General features: G+C 40.6%; 1 protein-coding gene across 1 annotated transcript; it reads right to left on the reverse strand.

The window, feature by feature from the left end:
- Positions 1-222: 222 nt before the first annotated feature.
- Positions 223-18,044, reverse strand: LOC110059256 (serine/threonine-protein kinase SIK3-like). Its single transcript, XM_020765958.2, has 9 exons — positions 17,849-18,044; positions 17,486-17,602; positions 13,130-13,193; positions 11,831-11,946; positions 10,629-10,674; positions 9,025-9,149; positions 6,279-6,402; positions 4,276-4,487; positions 223-3,746 (listed from the first exon to the last, which is right to left on the reverse strand). Exons 1-9 carry the CDS (start codon positions 17,984-17,986, stop codon positions 1,176-1,178), a joined length of 3,513 nt encoding a protein of 1,170 aa, XP_020621617.1. The 5' UTR covers positions 17,987-18,044; the 3' UTR covers positions 223-1,175.
- Between the last annotated feature and the right edge of the window lie 208 nt (positions 18,045-18,252).

The raw sequence follows: 18,252 nt of genomic DNA on the forward strand, positions 1-18,252 counted from the left end.
TGTTCAAACCGGAAGAATTTGAAAACGCCGGCTTTGAGTTTTAGCGTGGACGGAAAATTTTTTAAAAAAGGAGCTTTTTGAAAACGATGACGTCACGATAATCACGTGATTTCCTTGCCCGAGTTGTCTTCAAACATAAATCCAAAATGGCCGGTGATTGTTGCGTTTTCAAACTTCTCCGGCGTAATGTGGACGGAAACTAAAACAATCACTACACAAGACTATGGAGACACATCGATATTCTTTACTGTACAAAGATTCTATGGTTGAGAGATACAATTCTTTACCTCGATGATATTCTTCGAGGCGAAAATATATTACATTATTTTACTTGGGCAAGCAAGAGATTTCATTACTGTACAAATATCTATACACTGCACAGACCTCCCACACTTCGTGTCTAATCGCAAGAACACGAGAAGATACGAAAACTGCCGAACATTTGCCGAGTCACTTTCCACAGCTTCTCGACTTCGTAATTTGAGAGTGATCGCCCTTTATAAGGCCAACTCAAACTTTCGTTCAGGCATGCGCATGCGATTAAATCAAAGTCAGATTAATTACATTTCTGAGGAATACTATACTTTTAGAAAATTCCATCACATTTAGAAGTGGTGACATGGAAAACAATAAAGGTGAAATGTCGTGAACGTCAACTTTTGCAAAATAAAAGCAAAACAGTTGTCGAATGCTCGTAATTTACGCTACAACTCCGACATTTTGTCGTGAAAAATGTGGAAAACACCTTTGAATGTTTTTGAACGGAAATATAATTCATCTTCGGTACAATAAAAGAACCTTGTCACTTCATGAGTACTTCACCACAACAGAAATGCCACATTCACGTTGCGAACATTAAGATTACGGCAACTGCACATGGAAAGTTGAATCTGTACTCTGGTTTTCCTAGAACGAATTTGCGCAATTCACGAAGCAAAACGACTAAGAGGAGAGAAAACTCACGATTCTAACACGCTTTTCTTCCTGGTTTAGGAATTACCTTTGCCCTCTGAAACCAAGACTAGACAAAGGAATAAATTCGCATAACGAAGCAACTAAGATTGAGGTCACGCAAGTGAGAGATGCATAAAGTCACGCTAGCACAACTGTCACGCAATTTTTATCTACTAAACCAAAAAGAATTTCTTAATTCAGTCCACTCAGCTCTGCTTCAGTCACAAATTCATTCCGGTCAATACCTCATTACAGAGTCTCTTGTACTGCCATGGGTTGCCGCTAACACGTCGCAGGCGTAGTCCGTTGAGATTCCCCTGGAGTGGGCACACCTCAATTTCAGCGCACACACCCCCCTGTTGAAGGGTGAATGTTTGATCCGACTGTTCGTACGCTATCTTGGCGGATCTCTGATCTAGCGATCGCCTTATTTCACTGATAATATCGGGGATACATTTGTTAGAAGTCATATTAACAGAGAACGCCATGCGTAGCGTGTTCGCTTGGGTCAAGTCCGGCGCCACGTCTCCTTTATTTGGAGATTTGAGAAAAGAGTCCTGATGGATCGTCCCGTTGGGAGAAAGAGTTCTATACAACAGACCGTCCCTAACCCCAAGCCCTTCTTCCAAATTGATATTGTTGTTTAACATATCTCTGGCGTGGTTTTGCGACAAGACGTTGTTCGCCGTCGCTCTTCTCAACAAGTCCATGGAATTCCACGCATCCTGCGCGGACGGTACCGTGTGATGTCGACGGTGATGCACGGGGGACCTCTGACCGACGTTACCCACGAGAAGCGCGGCCGCGGGATTTGTCCCAAACGTCCCAAGAAGCGTTGTCGGACTTAGCGGAAGCGTTCCCGCACCCAGTCCCCATCTAGCTCTCGCCAATTCTTCGAGATCATTTTCATTTATGATCGCATTACCCATCACAACGCCCGGCATATTGGCGGGTATTTGCGGGATATTGCCCGTTTCCGGCCCAGTTTCCACTAAACTTCCGTTCGATGAGGTCCTCGCAGCGGTGGTGATGTTAGGAATGGGGTACCGCTGACTCAGAGGTACCGCGGATATGAGAGGAGATGGCGGCGGAGAGGGAACTGGGGAAGACAATACGCCGCCGTCGGGTAAAAACGAGGACGTGTTGGCCTGCGATGATAAAATATTCTGAGACAGAAAGTTCGACGTATCTGTGGAAGAAACGGGCGACGAATCCTCGATAACAATGCTGTTTCTTGGTGAGTTTGACGCGAGGTTTGACGCGAGAGAGGACAAAGCGGCCCCGTCCGGGCCGATTCCTCCAGAAGACGAGTGGATAATGCCGGCAGAGTCAAAAGGGGATGGCGCGCAATGTTCAATGTTCAAGCGCTGCATCTCCTGATGAAGGACATCTTGGTGCTCCATCGTTGGCTGGGTGTGCGTTTCCTCTAAATCTTCCACATCCGACCTTTGACCTTCCAGGTCCAACTCCTGGCTTGTGTGGGCGGGCGTGTACTGTTGCTGGAACTGTGCTAGCGTGGCAGCTAACGAGTCGGCCCCGTCTGACGCCCTTCTGCTGTAAAACTGCTGCTGTAAGTGTTGCACATGCTGCTCCTGTTGCCTTCGTTGTTGTTCCGCTTCCGCTACTCGGCCATACTGTTGCTGCAGTTGCAAGCATTCCTCTTGTAGCTCACGCAGGCTGTTGCGTTTGGACCCGCTGCCACCGATGCGCTCTAAATGCTGCTTGTAAGCAAGCACCGACGCTGCACCGTCCGAGGCTCGCCTTGACGTGTTATATCGCATTCCTGTTGGGGTAGGGATGAATGTCCCTTCTCGCCCTGCAGCTCCTCTGCCAGGAGGAAACACAGTCCGTCTCGTTTTTAGTGGTACCTGCAGTAGCCGAAGTTGTAGCTCGTCCGGCATTTCATTCGGTGACGTGTGACGTTGCCGCGATCCACGGCAAGCCATGTAACGCGCAATGGCGTCCTGGTCAGGCTCTTGATCCGACCCGCTGTCGTTTGCTCCTTCGCTTATTTGCGGGCTCGAGGGTCCTGGTGACACTGAAAAGGGTGACTGACTTACGATAGGATTGCAACTGTTTAACGGCGAACCACTCAGCGAGCCGGTATTACCTTGACTGTCGTCCGCATACCCGGCCATAGCACGAAGCGCATGGAACTGTGCGATCCCAGCCGCTAAACTCGTTGGTCCGTCGGAAGCTCTTCTGTCCATGGGCGGTCTCAGTTGGAACACCGTAGGCACTTGCAGAATTTGCTCCTTGTAGGCCAGAGAGAGGTCTAACGTGGGGGAATAAGGAGGAAGAGTGGGGTTCAATCCTAGAGTAGCTCCAGAGAATGCATCCTCGGTAGCCTGACCCAGGGGACTTAACGGCCGCTGAACGAACTGCTGAGAGAACACCTCACGGAGCTCTGGTGATATCTCCATCAACGGGTCCACCGCAGTGAGGGTGTGTCGGCGCTTTTCCAGGTAAGACTTCAAACTGGGAAGGATGTCGTCTGGCATCTTATCATCTTCCTCGTCTCCCTCTTGGGTCAGATCCCACTGGTCCTGCTGGGGTTTGACTCGTCTCGTGGGCGAGTCAGGAGTCACCTGTACGGTAGGGACTGTCATGGATGGCTTCTCGGAGCCAGCTCCTTCCACATCCGTCTCCATCATTTCCGAATCAGCCGTGGTACCCGGTGTGGAAGTAATATTGGCGCATGGGTCGTGCGATGAGCTGGCAGATTTCTTGACCTTTTCCAGAAGTGTGTAATAAATCCCGGCAAACTGGTCGTAATCTTTTTGGCAGAGAGACTGCAAAGAACAATAAGGACACTACTGTCAGACTGTACATCCAATAGTCCCCTACAAAAACGTTCTATAGGTTCGTCGCGCAGTCCTCTTCCACCTCGTCATCCAGTGGCAAGTGAGCAAGTGGTAAGGAAGAAAGACTGCGAGACGAGACCACAGATCGCCTATATCGGAGGCTGTTCACTTTGGAGCGGACCACACTTTTTTTTGAGAGGGAGGGGGTTTATGCAATTTCAAAATAATGAAATTCCTGCAGAGCAAAAACTCGTGCAATGGAAGCCATAGGGAGAAAAATCTAGCAAGTGCTTTCTTCTATTCTGGTTATGTTTTTGCGTTAACAAAATTCTTGCACAAGGTATTACCCCCCCCCCCCCAAAAAAAAAAAAATCATGCAAAACCTATGGTGAGAAAAGCATTTGACGCCCCTGAAAATTGCCACCCCCTCCTTCCGCTTAAGAGCAAGATAATCTTCCACAGCGTCATATTTGCATTCATTAGAGTCGCAATTAATTATTGGACAGAAAATCAGCACCTGAATGGTCTTTTCTCGATCAATTCCTCTAGCAAGCATCATCGTCAACACTTCTTCACTGAACTCTGAATCAGGCAGCGTGTCGGTGAGGAGTGCGCTCGCCTTGTCTTCTTCGTCCATCTCATTTATCCACTTGTGGTTCATGATCTGTACCATGGTGTACCTCTTTGCCACGTCACGGACCAGCATGTGACGAATGAGGTGCTCACATTCTAAAGAAGAATTAAAATGTTACAGGCAATTGAGCGAGAAGCGCGTTTTACAAAGGCTAACGTGTCAAAAATCCCCACTATTTATCTAACCAATAACAACAAAGACAACTTGTTTTCAGCCAATCATTTGCAGAACTAAAATCGAACTTTCATGCTTTTTCTGCGCTTTTCAACCGTTTCCTTCTTCTTTTTTTTTTTCTCTTTTTGTTTAGTTATATTTTTTCTCACGGCTCGGCCACTTATGTGTTTCCTTGGTTTTATTGTAAGTTAAATGATTCCAGCTAGGGTTACGGTTGGTTTACTGCAATTTTTTTTCAACAGGAGACGGGCATGGAATTCTGAACATTACCATTTTTTTCTCTCTGAAGGCGGTCGTTAAAAAGAAAATCACGCTAAAACTCATATTAATGCAGATTGAATAGTGCAACCACCTAAAACTTCACGCATAAAAATAAATATTTTTTTTTTTTTACGGTCTTGTCAGAAACCACTGAATACATTTGAATAAACAGCATCTATGGAAACGTTTCGTCGAGGGAGAACATGACGTTCTGATGTGACTTAAGAGAACCACGATAAACAACGTTCTCACGCGTGAAAAATACATCGACCATAAATTTCACGAGGTCATGGTGCGAGTGGACGAGTTCTCACGCAAATTTTCGCGTGTACGTCCCACGATCCGCGAGGCGAGTTTGCCTGGCTTCAGCGGTCTACTAGACTGGAACTGATCGGCGTTATTCAATTAAAATACTTTCCCAATCTATAAAAAATCAGCTGATTGCTTTCGAGTTGACCCTCGGACAGCAAGGGCAGTTTGATCGCAGGGTTTCGCGTGCGTTGAGCGGCTCACTGAAGTGTGAACAGCGGAACTTTGTGTGACTACCCGCCTAATAACTAAAATATGAATCCGTGAAACAAACTGTTTTACACTCTAACTCGAAGAAAGCAGACATGGGAATGATGTTGAGAAAGGTGATGATTTTAATATCAGAAATTCACCAGTGCACAGGAATGGAGCTGTTCTAACAGCAATTAAATCTAAACATAGATCACCTGATTTTCAATTGGGATTTTTTTTTTTTTTTTTCATCTTTTTGTTATTTTGACCATTGCTTTACCAATCTAGACTTTAATTAGACTGCAAGAAGTCAACTTTAACAAGACCCGATGCATGCATGTTGCAGGTACTGCTTGCCGGCACACTAATTAACAACAGTGGTACAAAGAAAATGAAAGCTATGGAACAGTTCTTTCATGTGGTACTGTTTATTATGCTGTGCAAGGTGGTTCTAACTTTTAATTCTGTGGATGAAACCCTAGTGTATGACCATTCAAATGAGAGCAATTGAGCAGTACTTTCATGTGGTACTGTTTATTATCCTTTAAAAGGTGGTTGTAACTTTAACGTCTGTGGATGAAACCCTAGTGTGTGACCATTCAAATGAAAGCTATTGAGCAGTACTTTCATGCGGTACTGTTTATTATGCTGTATAAGGTGGTTCTAACTTTTAAGTCTGTGGATGAAACCCCTGTGTGTAACCATTCAAGTGAAAACTATTGAACAGTAATTTCATGTGGTATTGTTTGTTATGTTGTCCAAGGTGAATGTAGCTCAACTCTGTGGATGGAACGACATTTAGTCGTACAGGATTTTCAATTAAAGGGTTGAGATATCGTTTATCCCAGGAAATTTTGCTCCCGAACCAGCGAGCTTTGGGAAGAAAGCGTTCACGAGTTCTTCCTAATGACAATGGCGGTAGCAAAACGTTAACTAAAACATTCACTGACCTGTGGACATGAAGAAAGGAATTCTGAATCGACCGTCCAAGACGCGTGAACGCAAACTTTGCAATGTACTCCCGTCAAACGGCAAAGCACCACACACCAGCACGTAGAGTACTACTCCCAAACTCTGCAAAAATACAAGCTCGTCAGTCTACAGTTTCTCCCAACTAGCCCTTTACATTTCGTTTGGTACGTATTTTGAGAATTGCTTCAAATATCGACTGAAGACAATTTATCTTTGCTGATCACTGTCTTGATTCTTATATTCCCAAAACTGAATTTTGTATGGACGCTGTTTGGAGAAGTAAGCTCTACATCATATGTAGGTGTCTACCTTAGAGCCGTCCGACTGAGAAAGGTCTGCATCAAAGGTGTGGCTGCCTAAAAAGGCAAGGGCCTCTGAGTTACAGGTGTCTGGCTTAGAGAGGTCTGCCTTAGAGGTGTGCGTCTTAAAGAGATGTCTTTCTTATAGAGACACCAGCTTCAAAGAGGTGTCTACTTAAAAAAAAAAGTCTGCTTATAAGCAGTTTGTCTCAGAGGGGTGTTCACTTAGGACAAGTGTCCGCCTTCCCGAAATGTCCCACATAGAGAGACGCGTCCCTTAGAAATTTATGTCTTACAGACGTATCTACTTAGAGGGATGTACAGCTGTATGCCTTAAAAATCAGTTCACCTTGCAGGCTGAAGCACAAAAGGCACATAGTCTACGTTTGAGCTTTAATTACCAAAGTGATCGTTATTCAAAGTTGGTTGGACCAGACATTGGCAAACAAATGACTACTTTTCACTGCGTCAATGCCATGCAACAGTAAGTAAGAACACATGGCTAGTGTATCAAGCGGGACACCTGGTGATGTCTAATATGACTGTTTATGCATGACGGCCTCTCGCTGCCTTCAACAACTTGCGGAGTTAGAGGACGTTGTTCTTGTTTCACAATTTACAAACTTGACGAAAATCAGCAAAGTCTTCAAGTACTATTCACCTAAAGCAAACCCAACTTCCTTAGCTAAATGTTTCCAACGCACGCTGTGGTGTGAACAAATCTTTCCATGCATTGTCGTTTTACGGGCCGCCGTCGGGTCCCGGTTCACTTGTTTCTTAACAGCCTGAAGGTATTTCACAGCAGGGACGCTAATTTGAGCGTCGGAAAAAACAGCCGCAATGAACCTATCGACGTACAACTGAGGGCGTTTTAAAGTGCCATATCCACGAGCTCTTCTGCAACTTCTCCCTGAGTCCCGTAAATAGTACATGATTGATAAAATCCTCAAATTTGGTTCCTTGCACGAGAAAAATGCAAACACTGGCACGCGAATACATGGCAGACAAAAACGCGCGCGTCGCGTGGGGACGCGCGTGAGAGTCCGTTTAAACTGAAAACGCGCGAGAAAGCCCACTCCAAAGCTCTCCGTTTTGTACAGGTAGCATTTGAACAGCATCTGGTAAATGCAAAAGGTGCGACATATAATACCAGCCAAAAGGAGTGACTTATACCAACGGAAACACTGGCGGAGTGGGAGTTAAAGAAATTAAATTTCACGCCCCTCACGTCCATTGCCCTTGACGAGAAAACTCACAGCAAACAAACACACGCAGAACAAAAGATCAATGGAAACTTAATTTTCTCCGACAGAGGCGCTTCCAGTCATTAACCTTAAGTGACCTGCTCACGTTCAGTGATTTTACTTCCAAAATCAATTACTATGCACACTTGTTTGAATCAATCTCTCAAGTCTATGGATGAAACCCTAGTGTGTGATCATTCAAATGAAAGCTACAGAGCAGTACTTTCATGTGGTTCCATTACTTTTGCAGTGCAAGCTACCTCACGGTACTTTCAAGTGGTGCTGTTTGTTTTTCAATATATTGCAAATGATTTTTTTTTCTTTCAACTTTGACCTTCAGCACCCCAGGAAATAACAGAAATTCACACTCCGAGTTCTTAAAAAATCGCAAGGAATCTTAGCATAAGCAAAGAGCACAAAATCCCAATGGGTTTTCTTCGTTTTTCCCTCCAAGGAAGTTGTAGACTACGTGATGTGTGGGCAAACACAGTGCACTATGTTTCTACGCCTACTCAAAAGGGGCGTTTTATGACTATCACATGAAGTCTCTTCCGGACACACATGAACGTTCCTATCATCAGCCGCTGAACCCATAGCCCCTCAATATTTCAAGATCAAGATAAAAAAAATTCTCATAAACTTGCCAATATGCGGACTTTTCGTAACACCAGCTATAATTTCTTCATCTGTTTGGGCGAATTCTTTTGCAAAGAGTCATGAGTCAAGACCAGAACGGAAGAACCCGAACGGCCGCCCTTGTTATCAAGGTTGACAACCAGCTGCGTTTTTTTCCTTTATTTGTTCGCTGATGAACCACAAGCTTCATCAGAAACTGACAAGATCAGAAAGCAACATATTTTTTTCAGAATATCAATTGTTATAATCCATCAATTGGAAATATTTTCGCTCGCGCGCCACTGGTATAAACGCACCACGTTACAGAATATATTTCCCAACTTTCAAAACTGCGCGTGTTGCAAAAATTATTTGAAGGATAATAAACACAATAACCTACATTTGGCGCGAGAATATGCTCGGATATTCGTCCTGGGACATTATCTGTTCCTCAAAGCTCGGAGATATTATCCGCGGCAAATATCCAAGCATATTTTCGCACCAAGTGGAGGCCAATATATCTTTTAACCAGCGAGTTTGCAGGGCATACGTTACGTAACACCTACCCAAATGTCCACTTCCGGTCCACAATACGCCTTTCCTTCAAAGAGCTCCGGCGCTGCATAAGGCGGACTGCCGCACCAAGTCTTGAGATGTTTTCCTTCTTGGAATATGTTACTGAATCCAAAATCTGTGAAAATGAAGCAATAACTATAATATAGATGATCGAAGGTCCATGAAGTTGAAAAAAAAAAAAAAGAATCTTGAACGAGACCGACTTTATCACGAGACCTAATACATGAATAACTTTCCCCAACTGGGACCGACTAATTAAACAAACTTCTTGATATCCTACTAATATTAAATTGGTTCTTTCACATTCTATGATAAACGGGACATGGATTCTCCGCATTTGCGCGGGACAATAAAAAGCACTTTGGAGCTTGCTTTCCTAGACGTTTAACTAAAAATTGTCTCCCAGAAGTAACTGAAATAGGTTTTTCTTATAGAAAACAGTTTCCTTTAGAGCAACACTTTATCACGGCAGATCGGTGCAAATAACTCACGCGCATTCCGTATTGCTTTACATAGGGACTACTTAAGTTTCTTTCACTCCCCTATGAGTCAATGTATTATTATAATATTAATTATGATAAATAACATCAGTGCGTTTTAAGCCAATGCCTATTTTAACTATTCGAGACAATGTTCATGACAATCTTTTCCTTTTTCTCTTTTTTTTTTTGAGTCTTCTATGCAACTGGGCATACATTTTCTGATTTTGCAGTTTTTATTGCAGAGAGCAACATTACAAGCTAGTTTTGTTTCCCCTCAATATTCAATATTCAAGTGGAAATCACTCTTTGTACTTTGTCTGAAGTCTGCCAAAGAACAAAGAGCGCTTTTCACTTGAATGTTGAAAGTAATTCTTGTTTGTTCTAGTTTTGCATTGTTACGGGATGTCATTGGGATGTCGTTGTTACGGGATGTCAAAGCTCACAGTTTTCCACGAGCTACGCTCTCGGAAAACTGTTCACTTCTCGGAAAAGATAATCTCCGCGGACAAATATCCGAGCACATTTCCGCGTTAAGAGCTGTAAATAAACTTGTAGCTTAGGAGTATACCCCAACTACAGGAGAAGATTTTAACATTTTTCTTTTTCGTTTTCAGTTTAAGCTGTGACTTGCTCTATGCTTCTCAAACTTATTAATAATTCAGCAATTTTAAACAAAGGAAATCAAGACCGTGACGGTGTTTGGATGTCTGATCTTAATTAGCATAGAGTTTAAGATTATATTTTTCCATTTTCTCCTTCGTTTTAGTTTCGATTGAGCAGATATATCAAACACTCAAGACAGTGTTTGACCACATTTCCAAACACCTCGAAGTTCGTCGAAAATACTCCGCTGCGCTTCGTATTTTCAACCCTTTTCCTGGTGTTTGGAAATGTGGTCAAACACGGTCTTTCGTGTTTGATGTATTACATGCAGGACTATTGATATGATATGGTATTCCACAAACAATGCCTTTCAACTGGTATATAATATGTGTGGTCTTAGGGTCTGAAATATTGCCATTTCACAAATATTCCCCCAAGAGTGAAAGGTATAACTCTTTTATGGTGTCTATGTACAGTGCAAAGTACTCTTTACATAGATATATTCTCACCTGCTATTTTAATATTAAAATTCTCATCTAATAAAAGATTCTCTGCCTGAAAAGGGAATAAAATGCCAAGTATTAACACCAATCTTTACTGAGGATGCATTCATGTATGTCGCATGAAAACTGGAAAGTTGAAACTAGTTATTAACAGCAATTTCATGATTAATCAAGAAAAATGTTATGGAAAGCTTCCAGTGAGCATGTCTTAAAGCTACAAATGATGTCTTACACATTTAAGCATTCAAGCGTATACCCAGCATATTCTCAGCACATAAATAATATTGCATCATTCTGGGAAGCGTCTCGCATGGGTACCCTCATCTCAGATGTGCTTTCCCTGTTTGAAATTATTCTCTTTTCTTTTGTTTTTATTTGTTTTGTTTGTTTTTTTTTTTGTGTATTTTTACTATTTTAGATAAATTTGTACATATACATTCCCAAATAAAGCTGATTTAAAAAACTTCCGATCCGATTTTAACAACAAGGAATGCAAGTCTTGCCATTGCAGTCAGAGGAGTTTAGATCTGCGCATGAGCCAGGATTCCACGTGTTCTTGAGCCACAAGGCATTCAAGTAGTTTTACATTTTCAGCGTTTTCCTTGAGCATGTGAGTCTCAAGTGCAGGGGACTGTGTTCAGAGGTTGTTTCCCCTCCCCTGTCCCTCCCTTCTCTTTCCACTGTTTTATCAGTACAACAGGTGCCCACTTTCTCCCTTTCGCGTGGGAGCTTAAGCCTGGGTTGCCAGGATTTGCCAGCCATGGGAGCAGTCTCCATCTAGGAGCTGGCTGCCAATATCAGAAGCTCCTGGATGCCTCGTGTGCCCAACCTCCATTTTGCAAGGCAGTTGTTAAGCTTGGGAATGATCACAGATTGAACATGCCATAAATAAAGGCAGCTAACCATTTTCTAAATAGTCAAATCTTAAAATTTGAGCAGAACTCTTACCTGTACATGTATTTTGAAGCAAGAGAAGAGACTCTACTTTTCTCTGGCTTTTGTTTTTTTGTTTAACTAAAGCTAAACACTACTTGGGGTAGAAAAGAATTGTCTTCAGAAGTTGATTATTTTAACATATAAACTTGGCCAGCTTTGTAAAAGAGCGCATTTTTGTGAAATGGACACCATGCATAAATAAAGATTTTTATCATTTATTTCGTACAAATATTATTTCAAATTATATTTATTTATTTATTTCGTAGACTCACTTTCAAGTCTCTGTGAACAACATTCTTTTTGTGGCAGTTCTCAACAGCTGATGCAATTTGTATAAACTTCTTTCTAGCTTCCTTTTCAGTCATTCTACCGTGGGCTACCAAATGATCTAACACAGGATTAAAAAGACAATATGAACATGCTGAGGGTTTGAATCAGCACACATCAAAGCAAGGGAAAACCCACATTTACCCCTCCCCCTACACTTTCATTTGATTATGCAATAAGACTTGGTTCACACAAGTGACCTACTGTAAACACCAGCAGATGAGCCGCATTTGCAGATAAGCTGCACCCTGAGTTTAGCAACTCAAATTTTGAGAAAGATTCTTACCATGTACATTTCTTGATTTATTGAATGTAAACACTAACATTTAAAACAGACAATACTTCAAACTGAAACCCCTACATGTACCTAAAATTTGAGTTCTGCAATAGTATGGACATGATGTCTACCAACTTTGACATGTGTTAGATCTTTCTCTGGTATTTTTCATTCCTGTCAGTTTTTGCAATAGAATTTTACATACAATAACAAGAACTCTTTCATTCATTTGTTCATAGCTTAGCAGCCAGGCATTTCACCAGGAGATGGAGTACTCGACACAAACAGCTTTCAATTTCTTTGATCACAGCAATCACAGCTGACTTTGTGCCAGAATGGAGATTCCCTGCTGTGCGATGTTTAGGTGCTTACAGTAGCCTTAAAGTAGCTAAAATGAAGGTTTGATGCATGCTGTTTAACAGCAAGAAATGTAAGCTTATGCTTATGAACAAAAACCGGCTGTTTCAGGAGCCACCAAACTTGTAAGAACAATGATCGGTGTGTAGACTGATATTAAATTAGTTTTCTGAAGTGAGTATTAGTTTGCTTTACACTTATAAATTTTCAAATAAAAGCATCAATTTATGCAAATTTATGGCACATTGTCCAGATGTTCTTGCAAAAAAGCCTCTTCCCCAGTGCGACTTCTCCACCAGTGTTTGTGGTAATTGCTTATGTCGGTAATGTGAACTTCCACATAAAGACAAAGGAAAAGATCAGTATTTTCCTCATGTTGTTATGTTCATGCTGTTATGTTGCTATTATGTCATTATGTCAGGATGTTCACACTACAAACATGACATACATGCAACATTCTGCTTACATGTATGTCATCATATTTATGTGATTATGTCGATGTTTGTCATTATGGCACTAGTATGAAGTACATTTAACAGAAATCTTACACAGTAATCGTACAACAACTAAATTCAGGTTGATTATTTAAGAGCATTTTTCAATCTCTTACCAAAAATTTCTCCTTTACTGGCATACTCTGTTACTAGGTACAACATCCTGTCTGTTTCCATCACCTGTTGCAAAACAAACAAAAACATACAGTACATGTACGGGCCTACAAACCACGCCACACCACCCATGGCTGTAATCAATGTCATCTGTCCCCTCCCATCTCCAGACACTTCCTTCCCACCCCACAATTTGGTTGTTGTTTAAACATCTTCAAGCCTGATGCCTTTTGTAGACAGCCTGGAGATGGTCATCCGTCACAAAGTTATTAAATGAACCACCTTGAATTGCACTATGACATCAAAAAACACAGCAAAACTAGATAAAAATTTATTTCTAAATATTATGCCTGTAACAATGAAAAAATTAGAAATATGTACATGAACAAACAGGGCAAATGCATATCACACTATTACCACTACAATATCAAGAATCCTAGACATTACAGTTCCCATATCAAGTTCCTCATACCAGGGGATGAATGAGAAGATATGTAAATAATTATTCCAGAATCAAACCCCTTTCGAAAATCCCAAAACCATAACCTCAATAAGGGTGGTATCTATTTCCAAACATACATGTACTCTCTTCAGCATAATTGCCTCATATTCTGATCACAGAAACAATATCCAAATATATCCAGTCCCAAGAAATTTGTACCCAACATATTTGATACTTTTTGTCTGGCAAGTTTAAAAAATTAAATTTACAAAGAATATGTGTGTATAGGCCTATCAAATACTGCTTTTGCCCCTCAGGAATTTTTGCCATTTTTTAAAGTCACTGTATCATTCAATACTACAACCAAAAAGCTACAAATTTAGTATGTTCTTCAATAAGCTCTTTCAATGTTATTGTTAAACTATAGCCCGAGCATTTCAATTTGTCTCAAGATATTCAGCTGAACCCACCTTGAGAAACAAGTATGGCTGACAATGAGGGAAGTCTGGTCAAAAAACTTGTGTTCATTCTGAGCCAGGAGTTAATTACACATGGGTATTCTTCATGAGCACTGAAAGGGCATCTATGCCAGCTAACATAGATTTATCTAGGAGACTCCCAGAGTGAAGCAGTCTATTGTACTGCAGCAGTCTATTGCGTGGGTCACCAAATCAACCAAAGGATCTTGGGATCCTGTCATTATGTATGACCAAATTCTCAAAGCCAGGCTAGAGTAAATGACGTAATGCAAATAAAAGAGGAGAGGTTATAATAACTGGTATTTTCTGCTTGGCACTGGATTGGTTGAGCGGTCGCCATATCGTGCAATTTACACAGTTTGTCATTGATGTGAAGAAAAAGTTCATGACCCATAATTGGCTCTTAGCAATGCAATTTATTTTCAAATCTCACTATTTTTGTTCTCTTAACGGCATCTTTTTTCCCAGCCAATGAGAATGGAACACTAAACCAACCAATCAGATTTCCAGGCTAGAAATCAAATTATAGGAACTTCAATTTATTCACGAATCACAATATTTTGTGCCCTAAATTGCATCTTTTTCTTTTTTGCATACAAAGTGAGATGTAAGAGTGTTTCTGGTTCTGCTTTCAACACACCATCTACTGAATCAATAAAATATTGGTACTGACCAAGGCGATTAAAAATGGATGCAATAAAGTGCCAATTGAACTTCATGTCATGCAATTTTGGTCTAAATTTATATAAATACTTTAAATTTCAAATCAAACTCATGCTGCATGCTAATTCAATTCTGAAATCATGTGTATGATTTCAGACCAAATTGCACTCCACTCAGTTCAATTACCATGATTATAAATTACAAATGCTGCACACACATATGATTTTAAAACAAAATTATAGAAAACCCAGAATTTCAGAGGCTGGATGGGATCCAAACCAAATCAATAATATTCTTTTTTTTTACACTGTTTTTTCCCCCTCATTTCCAAGAATTTAAAAGCCCAAAACAGACTAGAGTACAATTTACCAAATCATGTCTAAGTTATCATGGCATTTATTATGTTATCATCATACTCTAAATCACTTGAAGATTTTTGATGAAATCTCTGTTTTTGATGAAAACAACTCAAATTCCGTACCCAGAAACATACACGTAGTGACAGCATTGACGTCTACTGAAGGTAGAAAAAAATTAATATACCCTCCCCACCCCCACCCCCACCCCCACCCGTCAACTGCCCCGTAAAAATATAGCAGTCAATAAATAAATAAATAAATAAATAAATAAACAAAAGAACTTGAGTACTATAGAATGTAATTGTCAAGGAATTATGAAAAGGAATGTTTTTGTTGTGAAGCACTTACATGTAACAAAAATGACATTGAATAAAATAATAATATATTGATTTATTAAGAAGCCAAATCTGAAAAAATTAGAAACAAACTTATATGGTTTAATGCTTCATCTGTGAATGCACTTAATTAGGTCTTAAAGACCTTAATTAAATGCATCGAAGACTGCAGCAAAAACATGTTATTTAGTAAGAAAACAAAACACAACAACACAAAAAAATGGTGGCTTCATGTCTACAGATACAGTATATGAATTAAACAAATAGTAATTTTGTCATTATTATATTTATCCAAAAAACTATTCAATTACATGCATTCAACTATTTGAGACTACACATTTTCTAACCAATGAAGAACCTAAAGATTTCCCTTCTGCTCTTGAAACACAAGTTACACATCATCGAAAGGTAAGACCCAGAGATTTAAAGTCAAAGGAATTTGCATCCACTTCAACTTAAATATTTACAATGCCTGTTGATGTTGCCAACATATCTGGAGATCATTTTATTGTTTGGTCACACACTGACTTAAACTTCTTGAAAGCACTTCAAAGGACTTCACTGTTGTCTGTTTCGGATGATAAACACATTCATTGCAAGAATTTTAAACCCCTTCAAAATATATAAAGAACTACAATTTTGTCTTTGCTCATGCTCAAATGTTGCGATGCAGGTAACATGTAAGATATGATCTGTGTGAAAATTATAAAGATACATTGTAGACTTTTGTGAAGTCTCACAGCTGTGAGAGAAACGTTGTGATAACCTTTGCAAGAAATTAAACCGTTTCACATGGTCTCATGGATTAACTTTATTAGAACTGGTCCAATAACCCATACAACACTGATTCGTCAAACAATTGGGTTTTAAATGCAAATCAGAGCTGTATGGTAAATTTTGAGGATTAAAGCTTAGTTACAAATCCAACTGCTTAGCGTTGTGTTTTGCCAAAACACTTGGGTTGAATAGAAATTTTAGAAGCATTCAAGTGTGGCGAACGCACGTCTGTGACAGCCGGGCAAATATGAGGTGATCTAAACAGATGCCTCCAAAAAACAGCACTCTCAATTAAAAAAGAGAAGGCATTGCTACTAAACAACAAAAAGCGAACGAAATGGAATAATTATTAAGCTGAATAAGCCTACAGTTGATCCAGTAAAATCAAGAATTCAAAATGTCACCCATTGCAATTTCTAAACCATCGTGTTTCCGCGACATCTAAGGTTCAGACCTCCAACGAAATGAAAGTATTTACTTGTAAAGTAACTTAACAGCAAGTTCGTAACGTCGGTTGAGTTAATTTCATACGATGGATGTCAAACAACCGCAGTTGCAAATTTGTAAACAAAAACATCGCGAGGGAAAAAAAGCGATATTTACTATTTTACAGCAGCTCCTTGCAGAGATGAATAATATTTCAAGCGTAAGAGGGAAAATTTCTCTTGAGAATTGTACATCGAGATTGTACCCAATATGAGTCCATTGTCCTCTAAAGCGAAAATTAGAGTATTTGTCAAGGATCATTCGGTGGTGGTGGAATCTTACATGAAACCAACAACATAAGATGTTTATTTCAAGTCAAATCGGTTACATTATATGCACGATTGTAGAGGGATGAAATTTTTCCGAGTGATTTCGCTTCCATGCAGATCCCGAAAGGCCTAAAACCGTGCCGATATCGAAAGAAACAGGACGTGACACGGGCACTTGAAAAACATAGCCGATATGACGCTAGTCTTGTCTTGCCGGCAAGCAATCTGTGTGTATACACGTATTGTGTTTTCTTCCACGCTAGCTGTCACGAACTGTAGGAAAAAAGAATTGTAGTCATTCTTTTCCCTCAAAGCTTTGTTGATGCTTCTCAATCAAACTGAGAGCAGAATAAAATTTCCGGTAGTTTCATATTCAATTGTCGCTGCGAATCGAAGACAGCGGCCAGAGATGAAGAGATGGTGCACATCTGCGAGTGGACATGTCATGTAAGCCGACGGCCTTTGACGACGAAAGTGCCAACTCAACCACAAGCAGCGAGAGAAAGAAAATATAAATATACAACATATAGATAATACTCACAACTTACCTGATAAAGTTTAATAATGTGCGGGTGATCCAGCATTTTCATGACCTGTACTTCGCGAAAAATTTTCTTCAAGTTGTCTTGATCCAATTGACTTTTGTCGATAATTTTAACGGCAACCTGGTCGGGAAAGAAGCAAACGGAAAAATAAAGTGCTCGGAAACGAACGAAGATAACCCAAAATAAACGTGGTGAATATTTCGACCAAAAGTTTGATTAGAAGTAAGCTCTCGGTCCTTTCGACGCAGTAGTTACATAGTATAAAGTTGTGTTGTAATAGACGCTAATCGCACGAGCTTGCTATCGCTGCGAACTCAAGTCACAAACAACATAAGATGAAGTCGCATATTTAGACACACGAAGTACCTTGGCCTTAGTGATGCAGTGTGTAGCAAGCTTGACCACTGCAAAATTTCCCTTTCCGATAGTCTTCTCGATATTGTAGTAACCAATTCGTACCACACTACCATGGCGATTATGCTGCCCTCGCGATTTATCCGCCATTTTCGCATGATTACATGTTCCCAAGACGCAAACTGCGCATGCTGGAACAACACGCGCGAGCTCCGCGCGTGGAATACCAGACCGGAAATTGTAAAAAAATACGCGCTCTTTTCTACGTGTTCATCGTTGCCGATAAAATGAAGATTCCCAGCTGCTCCGAAACTGCTAGAAAACACGCATTTCCTCTACTTTTTAGACATCCGTTACTTGGCTTGAGAAATCTGTCGCCAGTAAGTTGTTTAGAAATGATGTATCTGCATGGATTT

Source organism: Orbicella faveolata, unplaced genomic scaffold (assembly GCF_042242905.1).
Source record: "Orbicella faveolata isolate gen_17 unplaced genomic scaffold, um_ofav_v1 contig_25, whole genome shotgun sequence".
NCBI lineage: Eukaryota > Metazoa > Cnidaria > Anthozoa > Scleractinia > Merulinidae > Orbicella > Orbicella faveolata.

Coding starts and splice junctions, on each gene's coding strand:
- LOC110059256 (XM_020765958.2), bottom strand. CDS start 17,986: ATGGCGGATAAATCGCGAGGGCAGCATAATCGCCATGGTAGTGTGGTA. Junction 17,603..17,848: donor ACTGCATCACTAAGGCCAAG/GTACTTCGTGTG, acceptor TTTCCCGACCAG/GTTGCCGTTAAAATTATCGA. Junction 13,194..17,485: donor ACATTATTAAACTTTATCAG/GTAAGTTGTGAG, acceptor GTTTTGCAACAG/GTGATGGAAACAGACAGGAT.